At 45.6% G+C, this 25,372-nt stretch overlaps 1 protein-coding gene across 2 annotated transcripts in view; it reads left to right on the top strand.

The window, feature by feature from the left end:
• LOC144611856 (nck-associated protein 1-like) overlaps positions 1-25,372 on the top strand; it is a 136,816-nt gene that overhangs the window by 79,119 nt on the left and 32,325 nt on the right. For both annotated transcript variants that reach the window (XM_078431163.1, XM_078431161.1), the window contains exons 19-24: positions 295-434; positions 5,042-5,173; positions 9,438-9,656; positions 11,977-12,107; positions 13,199-13,296; positions 16,730-16,823. In XM_078431163.1, the coding sequence (XP_078287289.1) occupies positions 295-434; positions 5,042-5,173; positions 9,438-9,656; positions 11,977-12,107; positions 13,199-13,296; positions 16,730-16,823 (814 nt within the window). The remainder of the gene's footprint in view (positions 1-294; positions 435-5,041; positions 5,174-9,437; positions 9,657-11,976; positions 12,108-13,198; positions 13,297-16,729; positions 16,824-25,372) is intronic.

Genomic DNA, 25,372 nt, shown 5'->3' with positions numbered 1-25,372 from the left:
ACCCCTGTTTCCTAAAGAATGAGGATATCTCCGATTCCCTGGTATGGAACACCTCATCCTGGGTGTAGATGTGGTATTGACGGAGGAATTGGGAGTAGAGAAGTAGGTCTGACTACCGGTGATATCTTTATGGAGTTTGTACGTTCTCCCCATGACCTGCGTGGGCTTTCTCCACACTCTAAAGATCATTGGTCGGCATGGACTCGGTGGGCCAAAGGGACTGTTCCCGTGCTGTATCTCTAAAATAAACTAAAATTGTACTGAAAACAATCCTTCGGGCTCATTTCTCCACAGCTCTTGCCCAAGTACACAGCTCATACCATCAGCAAAGTTGTCCACAAGAAGCAAAAGAAACCCGCCAACAAGAAAGTCGAGTCCAACCGTGAGAAGCCGGGTATCGAGAGCCAGCGGAAGGACAGACTCGTCGTCACCACGTAGGTGAAGCGGACGGGTAGTTGAGGAGATATGAGTCTTGCAAGCACGGTGATGCATAGGTCGGTGATGACTGATAACTTGGTCAGCGAGCCATTCTACTCACTGTCCCTCAGAGATGGGCAATGTACTGGGCAACATAGGTGTGGCCACAGTGCTCCCAACCATCACTATGTAGCTACCAGGTACAATATCCTGGTGAGGCATCCACCCATAGACTGAATTCAATGGCTTGGGCTATTGTATCATCAGCTCAGTACAAAGGGCTTTCAGGGATCAGCTTTTGTGCTACTTAACTCTGGAAGACCTTGAATACAACATTGACAGATAGTGGAAGAAACGATTGGGAAATAGCTGGCACCAGGGAAGGTCACTCGATGGCCACTGAGATTAGTGCAACAGATGTCCAAATGCAAATGGTAGAAGTTGGGAAACAGTTTGAGAGAATTCTGCTCAGGGACTGAGTTGTTGTGGGATGGGAAAATCCGCAATGAGGCGGGTTTGGGGGTAGCAGAAAAAAATAACACAGGCAATATGCACCTGGGGCAGTTAAAGTCAAAGAGACATAGCAGAGGTGTTCAGCGAAACAATTGCCGAGCCTACGCTTGGTCTTGCCGATGTAGAGAAGTGGACACCTGGAACAGCGGATACAGTAGATGAGGTTGGAGGAGGTGCCTCTATGGCATTGAAGCAGGCCCTTTGGCCCAACTTATCAAACCTACTCGCCCCGTCTAAGTTAGTTCGATTTGCCCATGGTTGGCCCATATCCCTCAAGAACTCTGAACAAGCATCTTTTAAATGCTGTAATTGTGCGTGCCACAACTACCTCCTCTGGCCACTTGTTCCATATACCCACCACTCTCTGAATGAAAGGTTGCCCCTCAGGTTCTTATCAAATCTTTCCCTGCTCACCTTAAATCAATATCCTCTGGTTCTTGATCCACATTCCCTGGGTAGAACACTGTGCATTCACTCTTGTCAATTCCTCTCATGATTTTATTCTCCTCTATATAATTAGGGGCGGCACGGTAGCGCAGCGGTAGAGTTGCTGCTTTACAGCGAATGCAGCGCCGGAGACTCAGGTTCGAGCCTGACTACGGGTGCTGTACTGTAAGGAGTTTGTACGTTCTCCCCGTGACTTGCGTGGGTTTTCTCCGAGATCTTCGGTTTCCTCCCACACTCCAAAGACGTACAGGTATGTAGGTTAATTTGACTGGGTAAAATGTAAAAAATTGTCCCTAGTGTGTGTAGGATAGTGTTAATGTGCGGGGATCGCTGGGCGGCGCGGACTTGGTGGGCCGAAAAGGCCTGTTTCCCCGCTGTATATATATGATGATATGATGATAATCACCCCTCAGCCTTCTGTACTCCAAGGAGGACAGCCCCAGCCTGCCTACCCTTCCCCTTTAGTTCAGGCCCTCAAGTCCTGGTAACATCCTTGTAAATCTTTTCTCCACCTTAAACAGTTTATATCCTTCTATAGTAAGGATATAATATATTCCAATATATCCTTCTATAGTAGGGTGACCAAAACTGAACACCATACTCCAAACTCACCGTCTAGTACAACTGAAACATAATATTCTAACTTCTAACCTTGACTGATTAAAGCCAATGTACCAAAAGCCTTCTTCACCAATCTATCTCCCTGTGACATCAATTTCAGTGAACTATGTACCTGCACTCCTAGATCCCTCTGCTCTACAACAGTCCACAGGGGCCTTCCATTCACTGTAAAGGTTGTTTACCTGCCTTAAACTCCATCAGCTGTTCCTCAGCCCAATTGTCAGATGATCAGGAGCCTGCTGTGAAAACTATCTGCACCATCCATGATACCACCCATTTTACTGACAGCTACAAATTTAGCAATTGTGCCTTGTACTTTCTCATCAACATGCAATAAACCACAAACAGCATGACCCAGCACCGATACCTGAGGCATCTCTGCGGCATCATATCATATCATATATCATATATATACAGCCGGAAACAGGCCTTTTCGGCCCTCCAAGTCTGTGCCGCCCAGTGATCCCCGTACATTAACACTATCCTACACCCACTAGGGACAATTTTTACATTTACCCAGCCAATTAACCTACATACCTGTACGTCTTTGGAGTGTGGGAGGAAACCGAAGATCTCGGAGAAAACCCACGCAGGTCACGGGGAGAACGTACAAACTCCTTACAGTACAGCACCCGTAGTCAGGATCGAACCTGAGTCTCCGGCGCTGCATTCGCTGTAAAGCAGCAACTCTACCGCTGCGCTACCGTGCCGCCCTGGTGGAAGCCACTGACCAAAGTGGTTTATGGGGCATTTATCAAAACCTTTCATCTTATTTTAATTTTAGTTCTTCTTTGTTAATTCCTGGGATATAATGGCCTATCTTTATGAAAAAATTATGAAATAAACTTGGGTCATCTAACTATAAAAAAGTTACTTATTTTTATAGGTGATATGGAGTGAAATGAACTTGGGTTCTATCCTCTTTATATTTCTCCAAAGTCGTGTCTGTTTCCATCCTTATGAATCTTGCATGCGCTCCTTTTCCTTTTCACCAAATTTACAACCTCTTTGGTCATCCAAGGTTCCCTTACTTTGTCATCCTTATCTCACTTCCTCACTGGAACACGCTGGTTCTGAACTTTAATAATCATCTGGTCTTTAAAATTCTCCCACATGTCAGATGTGGACTTACTCAATAATAATTGCTCCCAGTCTACCCACCCGAGCTCTTGTCTAATAATGTTATAATTAGCGTTACTCCAATTTAGCACATTTCCGCAAGGCCCAATCTTAAAACAATCACCTAAAGGCTCGCGCTGAAACAGCAGTCACGTGTCCAGGCTCATTTCACACACAAGGTCCAGTATCTTCCCTTCTCAGGTTGGACTATCCAAATACTGTTTCAAGAAACCCTCTTGGATTAACCTCACAAATTCTACCCCATCTAAGCCTTTGGCAATGAGCAAGTGGCCACTTTTGTAGTACTGTGTTCAATTTTGTTCAAGCTGCTGTTGGAAAGATGTTAAGGTGGAAAGAGGGCAGAGAAGATTTATGAGGATGTTGCCAGGACACGAGGGTCTTGGCGATTGGGCGAGGTTGGCATTTTATTTAATGATTTGATGGTGCGCTGCAGGCTGAGGGGTGAACTTATAGAGGTGTATAAGATCAAGAGGGGAATAGACAGAGTAGATGCACGGAGTATTTTACCCAGAGTAGGAAAACCTTTGGTTTAAGGTGAGAAGGGAAAAATGTAATAGGAACCTGAGGAGCAACTTTTTCACAGAGAATGGTGGGTGAATCAAACGAGGTGCCAGAGGTTGTAGTTGAGGCAGGTACTACAACAACATTTGAAAGTCATTTGGACAGGTCCATTGATCGGAAAGCGTTAGAACGATATGGGCCAAATGCAGGCAGATGGGATTAATGTAAATGAGGTACCTTGGTTAGTATGGGCAAATTGGGCTGAAGGGCCTGGTTCTGTGCTCCATGACTATGACTCTAAGTTAAAGTCACCCACCAAGATAACCCTGTTGCTTTAGCATCTTTTGGAAATCTACTTTTCTGCTCCTCTATCTCCAGCTTGCTATTGGGAAGCCTATACTACAATCCCATTAGAGTGCTTGCATCTTTCTTATTTTTATGCTCCACCCATATTGCCTCAGTGGACAAACCCTCCTGAGTGTCCTCTCTAAGTGCGGCCATGACTGGCTCCCTGATTAGCAGCGCAACTCCTCCTCCAGAGGAGGCATGGTGGCGCAGCGGGAGTGCTGATGCCCCACTCCGCCAGAGAACCAGGTTCGATCCTGACCAAGGGTGCTGTCTGTATGGAGTTTGTATGTCTCCCCTGTGATCACATCGGTTTTCTCCGGGTGCCCTGGTTTCCTCCCAAATTCCAAAGATATGCGGGCTTGTTGGTTAATTGGCTTCTAAACTTCTTTTCGTGCGAATGGATGGGAAAGTGGGTAAACATGGAACTAGTTCACCTACTTTCTTATTGAAAAAGAAAAAACAGCACTACTGCTTTAGATAACACAGATGCTAAAGTAAATCAGTGGGTCAGGCAGCATCTGTGGAGGGAATGGACAAGTGTCGTTTTGGTTTGGGACATTCCTTAGGCTAAAGAGGGGTCTTGACCTGAAACCTTCTCTGTCCCTTCTTTCCCCCCAATTTATGGTGGCATAGTATTGCTGCCTCACAGCGCCAGAGACTCGGGTTTGATCCTAACTAAGTCCACAGAGTTTTTTGCATTCTCCCTGTGACCATGTGGGTTTTCTCCAGGTGCTCCATTTTCCTCCTACACTCCATATTCCATGTTCCATGGCGTTCCATGTAGGTTAATTTTGCTCAATAAAAATTGTAAATTTTCCCAAGTGTGTAGGATGGTGCCAGTGTATTGCGATCATTGGTCGGCACGGATTCGATGGGCCTAAGTGCCTGTTTCCCCACTGTATCTCTAAACTAAACTAAAGATGAGGCCTGACCCATTGATTTCCTCTGGCACTTTGTGTTTTCCTTGATTCCAGCATTTGCTGTCTTGCGTGACTCGATGTTTAAGATATATTTGGAGATGATGAGAGATTGATTGTGTGTGTGTGTGTTTCAGCATGGATAAGCATCACTTCACCCTCACCGAGTACAGTAAGACCATCAACCACCTGCCGGAGCTGATAGTCTTCGACCACATCATCTTACCTGTTGAATACCTGACCAATCACCTGGAAGTGCGGCTCACCAAGTAATGTGCCACACCCGCTTCATTTTGTGGCTTCCTCTGTCTTGCTCAAATGTTTAACTGTGCAGGTCGTTAGCACCAGGCCAATGAAGCCTGCATGAAGTTGATAAGATATCCAGGGATTCAGCCCTGCAGGTAGCTGGGCATCTGGAGATGGCTTTGTAAAGGCTGGGCTTTGGAGATGTCTCCACTGATCCATCAACACCCCACATGGTATAGCAGACAGTGCTGTCTTCTTCTGAAAATCACTTCCATTGATTTCAATTGAAGTGAACTTTTGAAGAGAATCCACAGTGTGCTGGAGCGACTTAGGGGATCGAGCTGCATCTGTTGGGAGGGAGGGAGGAATGGGTGAGTTGGAAACCCTGCATGAGGGTGGCATGGTGGCATGGTGGTACAGCAGTAGAGTTGCTGCATTACAGCGCCGGAGACCCAGTTTCAATCCTGACCAAGGGTGTGGTCTACACAGAGTTTGTATGTTTTCCCCGTGACTTTTTTAGATTTAGAGATACAGCGCAAAAACAGGCCCATTGGCCCACCGGGTCCGTGCCGCCCAGCGATCCCCGCACATTAACACTATCCTACACACACTAGGGACAATTTTTACAGCCAATTAACCTACATACCTGTACGTCTTTGGAGTGTGGGAGGAAACCGAAGATCTCGGAGAAAACCCACGCAGGTCACGGGGAGAACGTACAAACTCCGTACAGATGGCGCCCGTAGTCAGGATCGAACCTGAGTCTCCGGCGCTACATTCGCTGTAAGGCAGCAACTCTACCGCTGCGCCACCTTGCCACTGTGCCTGCCCAGGTTTTCTCTGGCAGCCTGTGGTTTCCTCCCACAGTCAAAGGACATACAGGTTTGTGGGTTAATTGGCTACATAAAATTGTAAATTGTTCCTCGTGTGCGGGAAAATGTTAGTATACAGGGTGATCGCTAGTCGGCACGGACTCAGTGGGCCAAATGGCCTGTTTACGTGCTGCATCTCCCAATTAAATTAAACTAAACAACTGAAAGTGGAGATTGGAGATGACTGGTATAAAGAGGAGAGGGGAGGAATGAGACAGAAGCGAGGTGTGATTGGTGAAGTGAGGGCAGCTGGAGCCAGGTAGGGGAAGGGAAGGGAAGGGAAGGGAAGGGAGACCGGATGCTGGTTTACACTGAAGATAGACACAAAATGCTGGAGTAACTCAGCGGGACAGGCAGCATCTTGGGATGGAAGGAATGGGTGACGTTTCTGGTTGAGACCCTTCTTCAGACTGAGTCAGGGGTGAGGGAGTCACAGGGATAAGGAGGTGTAAGTGATCAAAAGAGATGAAAACCAAGGAAAATGTAGAATAGATCACTGTTAGCTAGGAGAAGGTGACAACAAAGCAATCAAAGACAAAATTTTATTAGGGGGACAGTCAGATTGGTCGGAGAATTGGGAAGTGGGAGGGATGCAGAGAGGGAAAGCAAGGGTTATTTGAAGTTAGCAAAGTTAATATTCATACCGCTGGAGTTTAAGCTGCCCATGCAAAATATGAGCTGCTGTTCCTCCAATTTGCACTGAGCCTCACTCTTACAATGAAGGAGGCCCAGGACAGAAAGGTCAGCATGGGAATGGGAGGGGGAGTTAAAGTGTTCAGCAACCGAGAGATCAGGTAGGTTTAGGTGGACTGAGCGGAAGTGTTCAGCGAAACAGCCTGCGCTTGGTCTCGCCATTATATAGGAGTTGACACCTGGAACAGTGGATACAGTAGATGAGGTTGGAGGAGGTGCAAGTGAACCTCTGCTTCACCTGAAACGATTGCCAAGGTCCATGACAGATGGAGGAAGACCGACAAGAGAAAAAGGAGTTTTAAAAAATCCCCAGGAGAATTTCCTTGCTATCATTTAGAAAGTTAAAGAAAGTTGTAAAACTCTGGTCATCGAGTCATACAGCATGGAAACAGGATCTTCAGCCGAACCCGTCCATGCTTCAGTTTAGTTTATTGTCATGTGAACCGAGGTACTGTAAAAAGCTTTTGTTGCGTGCTTACCAGTCAGTGTAAAGGCAATACGTGATTACAATCGAGCCTTTTACAGTGTACAGATACATGAAAAGGGAATAATTTTCAGTGCAAGATAAAGCCAGCAAAAGACAGTCCGAGGGTCACCAATGATGGAGACAGTAGTTTAGGACTGCTCTCTGGTTGTGCTAGTTGCACTGCCAAAGATGCCCCATCTAATCTAGTCCCACTTGCACTTAATAATAATAATAATAATAATGCATTACATTTATATAGCGCTTTTCAAACACTCAAAGACGCTTTACAGGGATTTCTAGAACATAGAGAAGTGAATAAATAGATAAATAAGTAAACGAACAGAGAAAGGAGACAGAAGATGAGGTGACCTTCAGTGGTTGAAGGCAGTGCTGAACAGGTGAGACTTCAGTGATGTTTTGAATGTGGTGAGTGAGGAGGAGTCTCTGACGGTTTGGGGTAGTGAGTTCCATAGGGTGGGAGCAGCGATGGAGAAAGCCCTGTCCCCCCAGGATCTGAGTTTGGTCCGGATGGGGGGGGGGGACAGGAGATTGGCAGCAGCAGAGCGGAATATTAGCTGGAATATTGCCTGATTCTGAACACCACACCAGGTAGGATGTCAAAAACTTGAAAAGGTGCAGCAAGGAAAAACTTTAATTTGATGGTGAGACCAGGGAAGCTGGAAATGTTCTTACTGAAACCTGGAAAGTTATGAAGACATTTTATAAATATGATAAGTTGGTTCGACTGATAGAAATTTTCATTATAAGCCAATGAATTACACTGCGAAACAAACACAGATACCTTTTTTCTGAGAACCATACTCTGCACTCTGTATCTTTCCCTTCGCTCTACCTATTGTACTTGATTGTTTAACTTGATTGTATTTATGTATAATGTTATCTGATCTGTTTGGATAGCATGCAAAACAAAGCTTTTCACTATACCTTTATGGTGGCACACTGGCTCAGCTGGTAGAGCTGCTGCCTCACAATGCCAGAGAACAGGGTTTGATACTGACCTCTGCCTCCTCCCACACCCCAAAGACATGCAGGTTTGTTGGTTAATTGGCCTCGTAGTATATAGGGAATGGATGAGAAAGTGGGATAGCAACTTTAGTTTAGTTTAGAGATTCAGCACGGAAACAGGCTTTTCGGCCCACCGAGTCTGCACCGACCAGCGATTCCCGCACATTAGCACTATCCTACACATGCCAAGGACAATTTGCACATTCACCAAGCCAATTAACCTACATACTTGTATGTCTTTGGAGTGTGGGAGAAAATCGATGATCTCGGAGAAAACCCACACAGTCACGGGGAGAACGTACAAACTCCGTACAGACAGCAGCCATAGTCGGGATTGAACCCGGGTCTCTGGCACTGCAAGCGCTGTAAGGCAACAACTCTATCTCTGCACCACTGTGGCCACACATTACTAGTGAGAACAGATGATCGGTGGCTGCCGCGGACTCAGTGGGCAGAAGAGGCTATTTCCATGTTATACCTCAAAACCAATCTAAACTAAACCTTGGTGCACGTATCAATAATAAATCTGAACTTAAACCTAATCGAGAGATGATGAGAAGAATCAACAGTTGTTGAGAATGTGGAACTGACTATCAGTGTAATGAGGAAGCTGACAATTAATGGCATGTTGAAAAACCATAGGAGACCAATGTGCAAATGTACCTTGCTCCTTTTCCTATTTCCCCCCTTTTAATTGAAGTTCCCTGAGTCCCCCAGTGATATGTGTACTTCTCAGTGCTTCCTCTGCAATTCAGTTCTTAAGGAAGGGGCTCTTTATCTGTCTCTTCTCTTGTACTTGAGGCTGCTCCTTAGCTCTTTGAGAAGTAAGTAGATTTTCTATTGAAACAGATTAGATAATAATATACAAAAATTCAATCAAATCAAACTCAAGGTAGAGCGAAGGGGACGGATAGTAAGTTTGATCCTGACTATGGGTGCTATTTGTATGGAGTTTGTACGTTCTCCCCGAGACCTGCATGGGTTTTCCCTGGGGGCTCTGATTTCCTCCCACACTCCAAAGACGTACAGGTATGTAGGTTAATTGACTGGGTAAATGTAAAAATTGTCCCTAGTGTGTGTAGGATAGTGTTAATGTGTGGGGATCGCTGGGCGGCGCGGACTCGGTGGGCCGAAGGGCCTGTTCCTGCGTTGTATCTCTGAACTAATGCATATTCTATGCATACTAGTTGTATGTTGATTCCTTTTTATTTATTTTATTTTACCCTTCAGAGCTATTGTGCGATTGACAGGATATAACCAAGCGACGCAGGAGATTGCTAAGCCCTCCGAAGTGCTATCCAGTGTCAAGGCATTCATTGCGTTTGTGCATTCAGTTGGCCATTACATAAACATTGATGTCAGCCGCATTTGCAAGGACGTGCTGTTGCAGCAGTCGCAGGCTTTGGATGCCAATGGAGAAATCACCCTGACCACAGCCTACACCAACTGGTAGGTGGGAAGCTCAGTGATACTAAATCACAAGCAACATGTGTTACAGAAGTGGCCTCATTCCCATGCATCTGCTAACATTGTCCCTCTTGGAGGGGGCGATGGTGGGTTTGGGAGGTGCTGTCGGAGTAGCCTGGGTGAGTGATTGTGGTGTATTCTGTGGGTGGTACACACTGCAGACCAGTAGGAGGGGAGGGAACTAAGTGTTGATTGAGCAGGCTACTTTGTTCTTGATGTTTAGTTTACAGAGAAAGGGTTCAGAGAAGATTTATGGGATGTCACCAGGACTAGAGGGTGTGAGCTATAGGGTGAGGTTAAGCAGGCTACGCCTCTCTTCCTTGAGCACAGGAGGATGAGGGGTGATCTTATGGAGGTGTACAAAATCATGAGAGGAATAAATCGGGTCGATGCACAGAGTAGGGGAATTGAGGACCGAGGACATAGATTCAAGCTGAAGGGGAAAAAATTTAATAGGAATCTGAGGGGTACATTTTTCACACAAAGGAATGTATGGAACAAGCTGCCAGATACGGTAGTTGAGGCTGGGACTATCCCAACGTTTAAAAAACAGGTAGACAAGTACATGGATAGGACAAGTTTGGAGGGCTATGGGCCAAGCACAGGCAGGTGGGACTACTGTAGCTGGGACATGTTGGCCAGTGTGGGCAAGTTAGGGGAAGGGCCTGTTTCCACACTATTATTCTATGACTCTATTACTAGTACTATCCTACACACTGGGGACAATTTACAATTTTACTAAGCCAGTGGTGAGGCTTTACCAAGCTGGTAATGGGAGGAAACCGGAGTACCCAGAGAAAACCGATGCAAGTCATGGGGAGAACGTGCAAACTCCATACAGACAGCACCCATAGTCAGGATTGAGCCCTGGTCTCTGGTGCTGTAAGGCAGCAACTCTACCATTGCACCACCGTGCCACCCCTAATGTGTCGAGCTTCTAAGCAGATCTAGAGTCATAAAGATCAGAAACAGGCCAAACTCTCCCATATCAACCTGCAAGTACGCATTGACACTGATCCACCCTACCTGTGCGGGCTCCATGGCCTTCTCTGCCTCAGCAAGTGTTTGCACAAGTGTTTGTCCAAATACTCCTTCAATGTTGTTACAGTCTCTGCCTCCACCACCCCTTTGGGCAGTCTGCTCCAGATTCCAACCTCCCTCTGGAAAAAAAAGATCTTCTGTAAACCCCGTCTGTGCTCTCGTTCTTTTCAGGCATTTGTACATATTGCATGTCAATGATGAAATTAAATGTAATGAGATCCTTGCTGCCACTTCACTGCGGTTTGAAGTTTTGCAGTTCGAATGGAACATGGAGCATGCATGATACACAGATACAAGATACAAAGATACAAATAATCTATTTTTGATAAAGGCTGTGAGTGCTTCACTGGGTTGCACTGACCTGTTTTGGCTTAGTGCTTCAGTTTTCCCTGTGGACTATTCAGAGTTATACAGCTTTGACTCAAGCTGACCAAGATGTCTTCCTGAACCAGTGCCATTTGCCTGCATTTGACCCATATAGGGGATAGTCATGATGGCTTTGTGTGCGGGAAATCGTATCTCACAAATATTTCGAAGAGGTAGGCCCAGCTCAGAGTGGTAATTGGGTTTCAAGGGCCTGTTTCCATGCTGTATGACACCTCTTTAAACCTTTCCTATCAATGTACCTGTCGAAATGTTTTTTAAATGTTGTTATCGTACCTGCCTCACTACCTCTTCTGCGTAGGAAGGAACTGCAGATGCTGGTTTAAATCGAAGATGGATACAAAAAGCTGGAATAACTCACCGGGTCAGACAGCATCTCTGGAGAAAAGAAATAGGTGATGTTTTGGGTCGAGACTCTTCTTCACACTGAACAAGTGTCTCAGCCCAAAATGTCACCTATTCCTTTTCTCCAGAGATGCTGTCTGACCCGCTGAGTTACTCCAGCTTTTTGTGTCTATCTGCACTAATGTAAGCTCATTCCATATACCCACATACCATAAAAAGTTGCCCCTCAAACTTCTATTAAATCTTTCCCCTCAATTTAAAACAATGTCGTCTGGTTTTTGATTCCCCTAACCTGGGTAAAAGCATTTGTGCATTGACACTATATATTCCCCTCTTGGTTTTACACACTTCTATAAGGTCACCCCTCAGCCTCCTGCAATCCAAGGAATATATCATCACTCTAGATCAAATGGCACACAATATCACAAAATAACCGCCCCTGTCATGTTGGCTATGTAGGTGCAAAATTAAATAACTCCAACTCCTTGACATAATTTATAATGATGTTCCTTTCTGAAACTCTCCTTTTTAGGTACTTGGAAAGTCTCCTGAGGCAGACCAGCACTGGGGCCATCATTCACTCCCCTGCTATCAAATCATTTGTGACCATTCCTGTTGAAAACCTGCAGATTTTCAATGCTGAAGAATATTCAGATGTTTCAGGTTGGTGAACTGATTCAGATAGATACCTGGCTATGACTTATTGGTGGTGTTGACATTTTCAACTCTGCAAACTGACAATGTTCAGGCAGTTGCTAATGTAAGCTGCATTAAGTTCGTGCAGGCGTATGTGGATTTGTTTAAAATCTATTTCAAATGTGCTCTGTCAACAAAGATAACCATGGTTAATTAAACTTTTCAGTTGTTTTTCATTAGAGGTATTCTTTAAGATGCATGCACCCATTGAAAGTCTTTAAACATTGTGGGAGGGAATTGTGATTTTGCCATGTACCCTGAATCTGGCTTTCATGTGGGGCCCAGATTCATTACAGCTCAGATTGGGATAGCGAACTTCCACCCTGCACTCTAATTCACCTGGACAATCTCTGACACCTCCTTGCCCTTTCTTGATCTCTCTGTCTCCATCACCTCCTCTAACCTCATCTACTGCACCTGATGTTCCCGATGTGATGTCTACTTTAAACCTACTGATTCCCAGTTATCCAGACTACACTTCCTCCCACTCTCCTTTTCGCAAAGACACTATTCCCGACCCTCCGTCTCCGCTGCATCTGCTCCCAAGATAAGAGTGTCCATTCTCGGACATCCGAGATTTCCTCTTACTTTAGTAAACATGGTTCCCCCCCCCCACCCACCTTCAGTTATAGATGATCACTCACCCATGTCTCCTTTTATGTCTTGTAGTCCTGCTCTTGCTCCCCCCCCCCCCTACGATGGCACAAGGTTAGAGTTCCCCTAATCCTCACCTTACACAGTTCCCAGCCTCTGCATCCTCTGTCATTTCCGTCACCACCAACGGGATCCCAACACTAATCACATCTTCCCATCTCCACCACTTTCCGCCTTCTGCAGAGACTGCTCCCTCTGCACTCATTGGTTCATTCACCCCTCCCCACCCAAACCACCCCATGGGGCAGGTCTTGCTGCTTAGATGTAGCGACTGAAATTTGCACTGAACTGGGACAACTCGGTTGACCAATTCAACCTCACTGGGTTCATTTGGTCATTGAAGGATTATTTCTGTTATTCCATTGAAATATTTGCTCTTGATTTCAATTGTTGTCCCTTGTTAGAGATGCAAGCGTTGGCGGAACTGATCGGTCCATATGGAATGAAACAGCTGAGTGAACATCTGATGTGGCACGTCACGTCACAGGTGGCCGAGCTGAAGGTGAGCTGTGTCTGTGGTGATGGTCTCCCTCCCCACAATGATGGGGCCGCTACTCTTCACCTTCTATATTAATGATGTGGGTGACGGGATTGAAGGCTTTGTGGCCATGTTTGTGGATGACACGAAAATAGGTGGAGGGGCAATTATAGAGAAACCAGGGACTCTGCAGATGCAGAAGGACTTGGACCGGTTGGGAGAGTGGGCGGAGAAGTGACAGATGGAATATAGCGTTGCAAAGTGTGGAGTCATGCATTTTGGTAGCAGGAATAAAGGCGTAGACTATTTCCTAATTGGGGAGAGAATCCAGAAATCGGAGGTCCAAATGTATTTGGGAGTGCTGCTGCAGGATTCCCAAAAAGTTAACTTGGAAGTCGAATCAGTAGTAAAGCAGGCAAACTCAATGCTACTATTTATTTCAAGAGGTTTCGGATACAAAAACAGGGATGTAATGCTGAGGCCCTATAAGGAGTTGGTCAGGCCACATTTGGAGCATTGTGAAAAAATTTGGGCACCATATCTGAGAAAGGATGTGCTGGCTCTAGAGTACATCCAGAAGAGGTTTACACGAATGATTCCAGAAAAGAGTGTGTTAACATATGATCAGCGTTTGACGCCACTGGGCCTGTACTCGCTGGAGTTTACAAAAAATGAGGGGGAACCTCATTGAAATTTACCAAATCATGAAAGGCTTGGATAGAGTAGATGTGGAGAGGATGTTTCCAATAATGCGAGAGGCTAGGAAAATAAGTCTTATCCTCAGAATTAAAGAACGTTCCTTTAGGATTTCTTTAGTCAGAGGGTAGTGAATCTGTGGAATTCTTTACCACAGAAAGCTATGGAGGCCATCAATGGATATTTTTAAGGCAGAGATAGATAGATTCTTGATTAATACTGGTGTCAGGGGCTATGGGGAGAAGGCAGGAGACTGGGGTTCGGAGGAAGAGAAAGATCAGCCATGATTGTAATGCCAGAGTAGACTTGATTGGCTGAATTCTGCACATCAATTATGATCTTAGACCGAGCTAAAGGTACGCAGCGTCCATGATGACGGCCTCCTTCCCCCAACAATGACCAAGCTCACAAGTTCACGTTACAGGAGTAGAATTAGGCCATTCGGCCCATTGAGTCTACCCCGCTGTTCAATCATGGCTGATTGCTTCCTCCTAATCCCATTTTCTCCCCTTAACCCTTGACACCCGATCAAATCAAGAATTGGTCTATCTCTGCCATAAAAATATCTAGTGACGTGACTAACTACGCTCTGAATAAAGAAGTTCCTCCTCGCCCCCTTTGTACAACAGCTGAAGGTTCGCAGTGCACATGGTGACAACCTCCCTCCCCACAGTGCTGCCTTCCCACTGCAAGCCACAGGAGATAGGGGTGGGCAGATAGTGAATGACTACTTCTGCTTTCAGCATGGATAAGATCATACAAGCTAGGAAATTGCAGGCGTAGAGGTTTATGATTAGGTTTATTTTTGTCACATGTACCAATGTACAGTGAATGGCTTTGTTTTGCATGCTATCTAATCAGATCAGATAATACTACATCTATATATACATCCAAGACAAATTAAAGTACAGAAGGTACTGCGAAGAGAGTCCAGGTAGGCTGGTCAAGAAGATTAAGATGAAGGGGATTGATAGTGAGTTGGTTGCATGGATTCAGAACTGGATTACTGATAGAAGACAGTGGTTGTGGTGGAAGGACAATATTCATGCTGGAGGTCTGTGACCAGTGGAGTTCCACAGGGATCTGTGCTGTGACTCCTGCTGTTTATGATAAATATATGAATAATTTGAATGGGTTAGTTGGTAAGTTTGCAGATAACACCAAGATTACAGGGGTCGTAGACTGTAAGGATGGCTGGCAAGATATTCAGCTGGATATAAAGGGTCTCGACCCAAAACATCAACCATTCCTTCTCTCCAGAGATGCTATCTGTCCCACTGAGTTACTCCCGCATTTGCTATCTAATAAGAAAGGTGCAAGTAGCCTAAAGGGATTGCACTAAAGACCCCACCCCCCTCCCCCCAATAGCTAGCAGGAGATAGAGGAATAGATGTGTAGACAGATTACGGAAAGATGCCAAAGCGACAGGGACTGACTTTAACTTCCCCAATATTGACTGGGACTTGCTCAGTGACAAAGGCTTGGATTGGGGTGTGGCAGGTAGCAATGTTATTAGGTAGCGATATTGCTCAGGAGAGTAAATTGTGAGTACTGTTATTGGGTAAGTCTACATCTGACATGTGGGAGTTGTTTAAAGTCCAGCTGATTGAAGTTCAGAACTGATATGTGCCATTTAGGAGCAGGTGTATGGATGGCAAAGTAAGGGAATGACCAAAGAGGTTGTAACTTTAGTTGAAAAGAATAAGAAAGCCTATGCAAGGTTTAGAAAGATCAAATGAGTCAGGGCCTTTGAGAAATATAAAGAGAGCAGGATGGAACATGAGTGGGTGATTACAAGGAAGCATCAATGACTAGAAGGCACAGCTTTGATGTTAGAGGGGTAAAGTTTTTACACAGAGGGTGGTGAGTGCCTGGAATGTGATCCCAAGAGTGGTGGTGGAGGCCGATACAATGGTGGTGTTTAAGAGACATTCAGATAGGTACATGGACAAGCAGTTGATGGAAGGTAGACACAAAGTGCTGGAGCCGCAGATGCTGGTTTAAACCGAAGATAGACACTAAAACCTGGAGGAATTCGACAGGTCAGGCAGCATTTCTGTCAAGATCCGAAACGTCACCTACTCCTTTTCTCCAGAGATGCTGTCTGACCCACTGAGTTACTCCAGCTTTTTGTGTCTATTCTTGGTGTAAATCAGCATCTGCAATTCCTTCTTACTCAGTTATGGAGAGATATGGAACATGTGCAGACAGAGGAAATTAGTTTAACGTTGGATCCTCTTCAGCACAGACATTTTGGGCATAAGGACCTGTTCCTGTGCTGTGCTGTTCTGTGTTCTACCACAGGCACATGCACTCAGATAACACACAAAATATAAATTATAAATATAAATATAAATTTTTAAAAAATATATAAAATACAAATATAAACAAAAAAGACTTAAAACAAAACAAAACAAGATCTTAAGCAAAAACACAACATTCCAATACAAGTCCATGGTGGTGCAAGAGGTGTCCGTAGTGTTCTGCTGCCGAGGTTGGATTGTGGTTAGTGTTGTGCAGATCTGATAGTTGGAGGATAGTAGCTGTTATGAAGCTGGTGGTTCCTGCCCGACGGTGGCAGCGGGAATAGGGCATGGACCAGATGGTGGGGGTCTCTGATGTCATAGTTTCTGTCTTCTGAAGACAGCACCTCATGTAGAAGCTTTGATGGAGGGGAGGGCTGTGCCTGTGATGGACCAGGCTGAGTCTAGCACTCACGGCAGCCTCTTGATTCACAGTGTATGTCGTATTGTTTGAACAGAAACTGGTGGCGGAGAACATGGACATCTTAGTCCAAATAAGGTCCAACCTTCGGAAACCAGAGGTGATGACTACCTTGGCCAAGCGTCTAACATGTGAGTGGCACAAGATTTTACTTTACCTTGTTAGTTTTTATCCTCTATCTGGTTGAAACAGATTCATCCCAACCTGAATCATTGCCTGAGCATCCACCCAGGGATTGATCCAGTCAAACCTGACTTCCCCCCTTCTGACACCTGTATCGCCTTCATCACATCCAGTCTTGAATCTATTTTTGCAAAAGGACTTGCTGACATTAGTACTCCAATCGGCTTCAACTAAAGACCTTACTAATTGCTAGATGGATCTGTGTGCCTAGTACATGATCTCTTAAATCATTGCACTACCATTTACAAAGTTGTATCTTTAAAGTCATGCTTATTTTCCATTTAGTCTGTTATTTGGGTAGTGAGCATACTCATCATGGCAAGAATTTATTGCCCATTCCTAAATGTCCCTTGATGTTGGGGGTGAGCTTAAACCATTCAGTCCTCCTGGTGAAGGTGCCAGAGTTACAGGGTTTAGACCCAGTGACAATAAAGATACTTCAGGGATTATATTTCCAGGGCAGGACAATGCATGACCTGGAGGGGAACCCAAAGGCAGTTGTGTCCCCCACACTTGCCCTCTACGGCGGGAGAGGTGGTGGGTTGGGGAGGTGCTGTGGGAGTAACGTGGGCGAGTAACTGTGGTGCATTGTGTAGACAGTGCACACTGCAGCTACTGTGTGCTAGTGGTGGAGTGAGGATGTGTGTGGGGTGGTGAACGGGGTGACGATTGAGCGGCTGCTTTGCTCGGGATGGTGTTGAGCTCCAAAGTGGTGTTTCTCACTGCACTCATCCACGCAAGTAGAGAGTGTTTCATCACACTCCTGACTTGTGCCTTGCAGATAGTGGAAGGGCCTTGGGGGAGGGGCAGGGGAAGGGGGGGGTGCGGGCGGGGAGGGAGTGTGTTGTTACTCACTACAGGATCCTGAGCTCTTGTGCCCAGGAGATTTGTGTGGCTGCTCTGAGATTCGGGTCAGTGGTGACCCTCAAAACACTGTAAACATGGGGGACTTGACACAGAACTTGGCGGGGGATGAGCAGGGTCATAGGTTGGTGAAGAAGGATTTTGACATGCTGGTCTTCATCAGTCAGGGTACTGAATATAACAGTAGCAGCAGCAGCAGCAAGCAGCACCAAGCTGTGTTGCTTGGGAAGTATTGTGTGGGGATTGTGTGGCGATAGTAAGGAGTAAGACCTGTGTGATCTCCCGGACCAGTTTCGATCGCCTAGCTTGGGGTTGGAGAGGAATTTCCCGGATTTTTTCCCAAATTGGCCTGGGTTTTTTATCCGGTTTTTCGCCTCTCCCAGGAGATCACTCAGTTCTTTTGGGTGGGCGGTTGGAGCGGTTGGAGTAGCGGCCGGGCGGTAGGTTTAGTAACCGAGCGCGGGGCTTTGTTTGGAGAGTATGACTGCCAGGGCAGTTTTTTGTTCTGGGTGTCAGATGTGGGGAATCTGGGAGTCTGATAGTCTTCCAGACATCCACATCTGCGCCAGGTGTGACGAGATGGGGCTCCTAAGGGACCGTATTAGGAACCTGGAGCGGCAGATTGATGACCTCCGTCTGATCAGGGAGAGTGAGGAGGTTATAGATAGGAGTTACAGGGAGGTGGTCACTCCTAGACCACGGGAGGTAGACAAGTGGGTCACTGTTAGGGGGGGCAAGGAACAGAGGCAGGGACTAGGGAGTACCTCGGTGGCTGTACCCCTTGGAAATAAGTACTCCTGTTTAAGTACTGTTGGGGGGGACAGCCTACCTGGGGGCAACGACGGTGCCCGGGCCTCTGGCAAGGAGTCCGGCCCTGTTGCTCAGAAGGGTAGGGAAAGGAAGAGGAGAGCAGTAGTAATAGGGGACTCTATAGTGAGGGGGTCAGATAGGCGTTGCTGTGGATGCAGTCGGGAGACCCGGATGGTGGTTTGCCTCCCTGGTGCCAGTGTCCGGGATGTGTCTGAGCGTGTCCAGGATATCCTGAAAGGGGAGAGGAGCCAGAGGTCGTGGTACATATAGGTACCAACAATATAGGTAGGATAAGGGAAGAGGTCCTGAAAGGAGAATTCAGGGGGCTAGGAAGAGAGTTAAAAAAAAAGACTTCCAAAGTAATAATCTCAGGCTTACTGCCTGTGCCACGCGATAGTGAGAATAGGAATGGAGTGAGGTGGAGGATAAATACGTGGCTGAGGAACTGGTGCAGGGAGCAGGGTTTCAAGTTTCTGGATCATTGGGACCTCTTCTGGGGGAAGTATGACCTGTACAAAAAGGACGGGTTGCATCTGAACCCGAGGGGAACCAATATCCTGGCGGGGAGATTTGCTAAAATAACTGCGGAGACTTTAAACTAGTACGGTTGGGGGGAGGGACTCAAACACAGATAGCTAATAGGCAGTGTGTGAGGCAGGAGGCAGAAAAGGGAAACACTCAGACCCAATATGTAGGAGAGAAAGAAGGGAAAAGAAATGGGTTCCTTAAATGTGTATATTTTAATGCTAGGAGCATTGTAAGAAAGGTGGATGAGCTTAGAGCCTGGATTGACATCTGGAAGTATGATGTTGTGGCGATCAGTGAAACATGGTTGCAGGAGGGTTGCGATTGGCAATTAAATATTCCAGGATTTCATTGTTTCAGATGTGATAGAATCGGAGGGGCAAGAGGTGGGGGTGTTGCATTGCTTGTCAGGGAGGATATCACAGCAGTGCTTTGGCAGGACAGACTAGAAGGCTCGATTAAGGAGGCTGTTTGGGTGGAACTCAGAAATGAGAAAGGTTTAGCAACACTTATAGGGGTGTATTATAGACCGCCAAATAGGGAACGAGAATTGGAAGAGCAAATATGTAAGGAGATAGCAGATATTAGTAGTAAGCACAGAGTGGTGATTGTGGGTGATTTCAATTTTCCGTATATAGACTGGGAATCACATTCTGTTAAAGGGCTGGATGGTTTGGAGTTTGTAAAATGTGTGCAGGATAGTTTTTTGCAGCAATACGTAGAGGTGCCTACCAGAGAAGGGGCAGTGTTGGACCTCCTGTTAGGAAATGAGATGGGTCAGGTGACGGAGGTATGTGTTGAGGAGCACTTTGGGTCTAGTGATCATAATGCCATTAGTTTCAATATAATTATGGAGAAGGTCAAATCTGGACCAAGGGTTGAGATTTTGGATTGGAGAAAGGCTAATTTTGAGGAGATGAGAAAGGATTTAAAAGGAGTGAAATGGAAATTGTTGTTTTATGAAAAGGATATAATAGAGAAATGGAGAATATTTAAAGGTGAAATTTTGAGAGTACAGAGTCTTTATGTCCCTGTTCGGTGGAAAGGAAAGAATAATAATTTGAAAGAGCCGTGGTTTTCCAGGGAAATTGGACACTTGGTTCGGAAAAAGAGGGAGATATACAATAAATATAAGCGGCAGGGAGTAAATGAGGTTTTTGAGGAATATAAAGAATGTAAAAGGAATCTTAAAAAGGAAATTAGAAAAGCGAAAAAAAGATATGAGGCTGCTTTGGCAAGTAATGTAAAAGTAAACCCCAAGGGGTTCTACAGATATGTCAATAGCAAAAGGATAGTGAGGGATAAAATTGGTCCATTAGAGAGTCAGAGTGGACAGCTATGTGCTGAGCCGGAAGAAATGGGGGAGATATTAAACAATTTCTTTTCTTCGGTATTTACCGTGGAGAAGGATATTGAATTATGTGAGGTAAGCGAAACAAGTAGAGTAGTGATGGAAATTAGGAGGATTAAAGAAGAGGAGGTACGGACACTTTTGAAGAATATAAAAGTGGATAAGCCTCCAGGTCCTGATAGGATATTCCCTAGGACATTGAGGGAAGTTAGTGCAGAAATAGCAGGGGCTATGACGGAAATATTTCAAACGTCATTAGAAACAGGGATGGTGCCGGAAGATTGGCGCATTGCGCATGTTGTGCCTTTGTTTAAAAAAGGTTCTAAAAGTAAACCTAGCAATTATAGACCTATTAGTTTGACGTCTGTGGTGGGAAAATTAATGGAAAAGATACTTAGGGACAATATATATAATTATTTGGATAATCAAGGCCTGATTAGAAACAGTCAACATGGATTTGTGCCTGGAAGGTCATGTTTGACTAATCTTCTTGAATTTTTTGAAGAGGTTACCAGGGAAATTGATAAGGGCAAGGCTGTGGATGTTGTCTATATGGATTTCAGTAAGGCATTTGACAAGGTTCCACATGGAAGGTTGATTAAGAAGGTTAAATCGTTGGGTATTAATAGTGAGGTTGCAAGATGGATTCAACAATGGCTGAATGGGAGATACCAGAGGGTAACGGTTGACAATTGTATGTCAGGTTGGAGGCCAGTGTCTAGTGGAGTGCCCCAAGGATCTGTGTTGGGTCCACTGTTGTTTGTCATTTACATTAATGATCTGGATGATGGTGTGGCAAATTGGATTAGTAAATATGCAGATGATACGAAGATAGGTGGAGTAGTTGATAGTGAGGTAGATTTTCAAAGTCTACAGAGAGACTTGGGACTTTTGGAAGGGTGGGCTGAAAGATGGCAGATGGAGTTTAATGCTGATAAGTGTGAGGTGCTGCATTTTGGTAGGACAAATCAAAATAGGACGTACAGGGTAAATGGTAGGGAATTGAGGAATGCAGTGGAACAGAGGGATCTGGGAATAACTGTGCATTGTTCCCTGAAGGTGGAATCTCATGTGGATAGGGTGGTGAAGAAGGCGTTTGGTATGCTTGCCTTTATAAATCAGAGCATCGAGTATAGAAGTTGGGATGTAATGTTGAAATTGTACAGGGCATTGGTGAGGCCGAATCTGGAGTATGGTGTGCAGTTCTGGTCGCCAAATTATAGGAAGGATGTCGACAAAATGGAGAGGGTACAGAGGAGATTTACTAGAATGTTGCCTGGGTTTCAGCACTTAGGCTACAGAGAGAGGTTGAATAGGTTGGGTCTTTATTCTTTGGAGCGTAGAAGGTTGAGGGGGGACTTGATAGAGGTTTTTAAAATTTTGAGAGGGACGGACAGAGTTGACGTGGGTAGGCTTTTCCCTTTGAGAGTGGGGAAGATTCCATCAAGGGGACATAGCTTCAGAATTGAGGGACAAAGGTTTAGGGGTAACATGAGGGGGAACTTCTTTACTCAGAGGGTTGTGGCTGTATGGAATGGGCTTCCGGTGGAAGTGGTGGCGGCTGGCTCGATTTTATTATTTAAGAGTAAATTGGATAGGTATATGGATAGGAGGGGATTGGAGGGTTATGGTCTGAGTGCAGGTTGATGAGACTAGGTCAGGGAGAATGGTCGGCGTGGACTGGTAGGGCCGGACAGGCCTGTTTCCATGCTGTAGTTGTTATATGTTATATGTTATATATGTTACAGTTGTACAAGACGATGGTGAGGCCACATTTGGAGTATCATGTTCAGTTTTGGTCACTTTGCTATAGTAGGGATGTTGTTAAGATGGAAAGTGTGCAGAGAACATTTACAAGGAGATTCAAGGAACTGCAGGTACTGGAGAAATTCAGTGCATAGGGCAGCATTTCTGTAGGACATCTAGAGGCAACATTTCAGGTCAGGACTCTTCTTCAGATTCAGAAAAAAAGTCTACAGTATGGCCCACCTTGAATCGTTGCCTATCCATGTCCTCCAGAGATGCTGCCTGACCCACTGAGTTCTTCCAAGATTTACGAGGGTGTTGACAGGACTTGAGGACCTGAGCTATAGGGAGAGGTTTGGCAGGTGAGGACTTTTTTTCTTGGAGCACAGGGGGCTTTGGGGTGATCTTATAGAGATGTATCAAATCATGGATCAGATAGGGTGAAAGCATAGTTTTTGCCCAGAATAGGGGAATCAAGAACTAGAGGTCATAGGATTGTAAGAGGGGAAAGATTTGCTTGAAACCTGAGGGTCAGCTTTTTCACGCAGAGGGTGATCACTAAAAGATGTTGATGAGGCCAATGCCATAGGCATTGTCTATATGGACCAGCAAGGCAAATGATAAGGTTCTGCACAGTAGACTGCTCTGGAAGATTAGATCGCATGGGATCTCTAGCTGACTAGATCGAGAATTGGCCGCATGGAAGGAAGCAGAGGGTGATGGTGGAAGGTTGTTTTTTGAACTGAAAGCCTGTGGTGTAGCTCAGGGATCGGTGCTGAGCCCATTGTTGAAGTTAAAGGCATGATTAATTAGTTTGCAGATGACACCAAAGTGGTGAGTATCATACATGGCAAAGATGATTATCAAATATTACAGCAGGTTCATGACCAGTTGGGCATGTGGGCTGAGGAATGGTTAACAGACTTTTATCGAGAAAAGTTCGAGGTGTTACATTTTGGGACGTCAAACCATGACAAGAACTTCACAGTTAATGGCAGGGCCCTGTGATGAAATGTCGAGCTGAGAAATCTAGGAGTACAGATGCATAGATCCTTGGAAGTAGCATCACAGATAGATAGGGTGGTCAAGAAGACTTTCAGCATATTGGCCTTCATCAGTCAGGGTACTGCGCGTAGAAGTTGGGATATGCTACAGTTCTACTAGATGTTGGTGAGGCCACATTTAGAATAATAGGTTCCGTTTTCGTCATCATGTTGTTGGAAAGATGTTGTTAAGCTGGGAGGAGTGTGAAGAAGTTTTACGAAAATGTCGTCAGGACTCAAGGGCCTGATCTACAGGGAGAGGTTGAGCAGGCTAGGATTCTATTCCTTGGAGTGCAGGAGGATACGGAGATGTGTAGAATACAAATATGTTACAGCAGTTTGAGTTCGAGAAGGAGATGCTGCTGAGGCTCTTGATGAACATTAAAGTGGATAAGTCCCCAGGGTCTGACGGGATCTATCCCATGTTATTGCGGGAGGCAAGAGAGGAGATTGCAGGCGCCTTGATGAGGATCTTTGTTTCTTCTCAAGCCACAGGTGAAGTCCCGGAGGATTGGAGAGTGCCCAATGTTGTTCCTTTGTTTAAGAAGGGAAGTAGAGAGAATCCAGGGAAGTATAGTGCCTCACATCAGTGGTTGGGAAACTATTGGAGAGAATTCTTCGTGATAGGATTTACTCCCATTTGGAAGCAAAAGGGGTTAATTAGGGAGAGCCAGCAAGGCTTTGCACACGGCATGTTGTATCTCGCTAACTTGATTAAGTTTTTCGAGGAGGTCACAAAGGAAATTGATGAAGGGCGATCGATGTTGTGAGCTAGATGTAAATGTAGATGGGTTGGTAAGTAAGCTCGCTGACAACACCAAAATTGGAGCAGTGTAATGGTGGGTGGCTGAAACGCAGTGCCAGGGGAGGTTGTGGAAGCAGAAATGAAACAATGTTTGAGAGGCACTTAGTTAGACAGACACATAAACAGGAAGGGGATTGAGAGATACAGATCATGTCCAGGCAGATGTGGTTACTTTAGATTGACAGCATGGTCAGCATCATGGGCCAAAGGGCCTGACCTTGTGCTCTCCTGTTCCAGCGATATGTACATAAAATCTAGAACATTACAGCAGAGAAACGGTTCCCTTGGCCCACCATGATTATGCCAAACATGATGCAATTGCTAAACTGATCTCTCTGGCCTATTCATAAACCTGCACTTTCATGTGCCTATCCAAAAGCCACTATTGTATCTGCCTCCACCATCACTCTTAGCAGAGCAGGTGCAGAAAAGATTCACAAGGATATTGCCGGGACCGGAGGGCTTGAGATTTAGACTTTCGACACAGCAGGCGAGTCTAGTGGGAACCCATCGCACAAGGGAAGAGGTATCACCACCATGGGGCCATATGGGTGCAAATGGTCCTATAAGTAAATAAACAGACAGGTGGTTACACTAGGGTGGCACAGTGGCACGGCTGGTAGAGTTGTTGCCTCACATCGCCAGAGACCCAGAATTGATCCTGACCTTGGGTGCTGTCTGTGTGGAGTTGGCACGTTATCCCTGTGACCACGTGGGTTTCCTCCTGGAGCTCTGGTTTCCTCCCACGTCTCAAAGATGTGCAGGTTTGTAGGTCAGTTCACCTCTGTAAATTGCCCTAAGTGTGCAGGGAATGGAAGAGAAAGTGAGATAACATAGAACCAGTGTTAATGCATGATCGGTGGTCTGCGTAGACTCAATGGGCTGAACGGCCTGTTTCCATACTGTATCTTTCAATCAAACTAATGGAACAGGTACATGGCTAGGAAAGGTTTAAAGGGATATTGGCCAAACGCGGGCAGGTGGGCCGAGTGTAGATGGAGCACCTTGGTCGGCGTGGGTAAGTGACAAAGGGGCTGTTTCAGAGATCTCTGACTCTATGACTTTGACAATATTGAATGTAAAGACACCAAGAATGTATTAAGAGTTTTGCATGGTCTTTTTTTGTGTATATTTTTAATTATGATTAAAATTTATTTTTGAAAAATTTCTGAGGAAGTCCTTCACCTGGTGCTACAGGATTGGAGCTACGCTCGTGGCCCTCCCCATCTTGTAGAGGATGGCACGGTCAGATCACCACCTGAGCGCCGGGGGATGAGCAGTGGTCGATGGTCAGCCAGGCCTCATTGCTGCAGCCCCTGGTCTGCAGGAGGTCCCCGAGTCTGTCCACGGGGT

This window comes from Rhinoraja longicauda, chromosome 41 (assembly GCF_053455715.1).
Source record: "Rhinoraja longicauda isolate Sanriku21f chromosome 41, sRhiLon1.1, whole genome shotgun sequence".
Lineage (NCBI taxonomy): Eukaryota > Metazoa > Chordata > Chondrichthyes > Rajiformes > Arhynchobatidae > Rhinoraja > Rhinoraja longicauda.
This window is presented reverse-complemented; position numbering and strand designations above follow the sequence as displayed.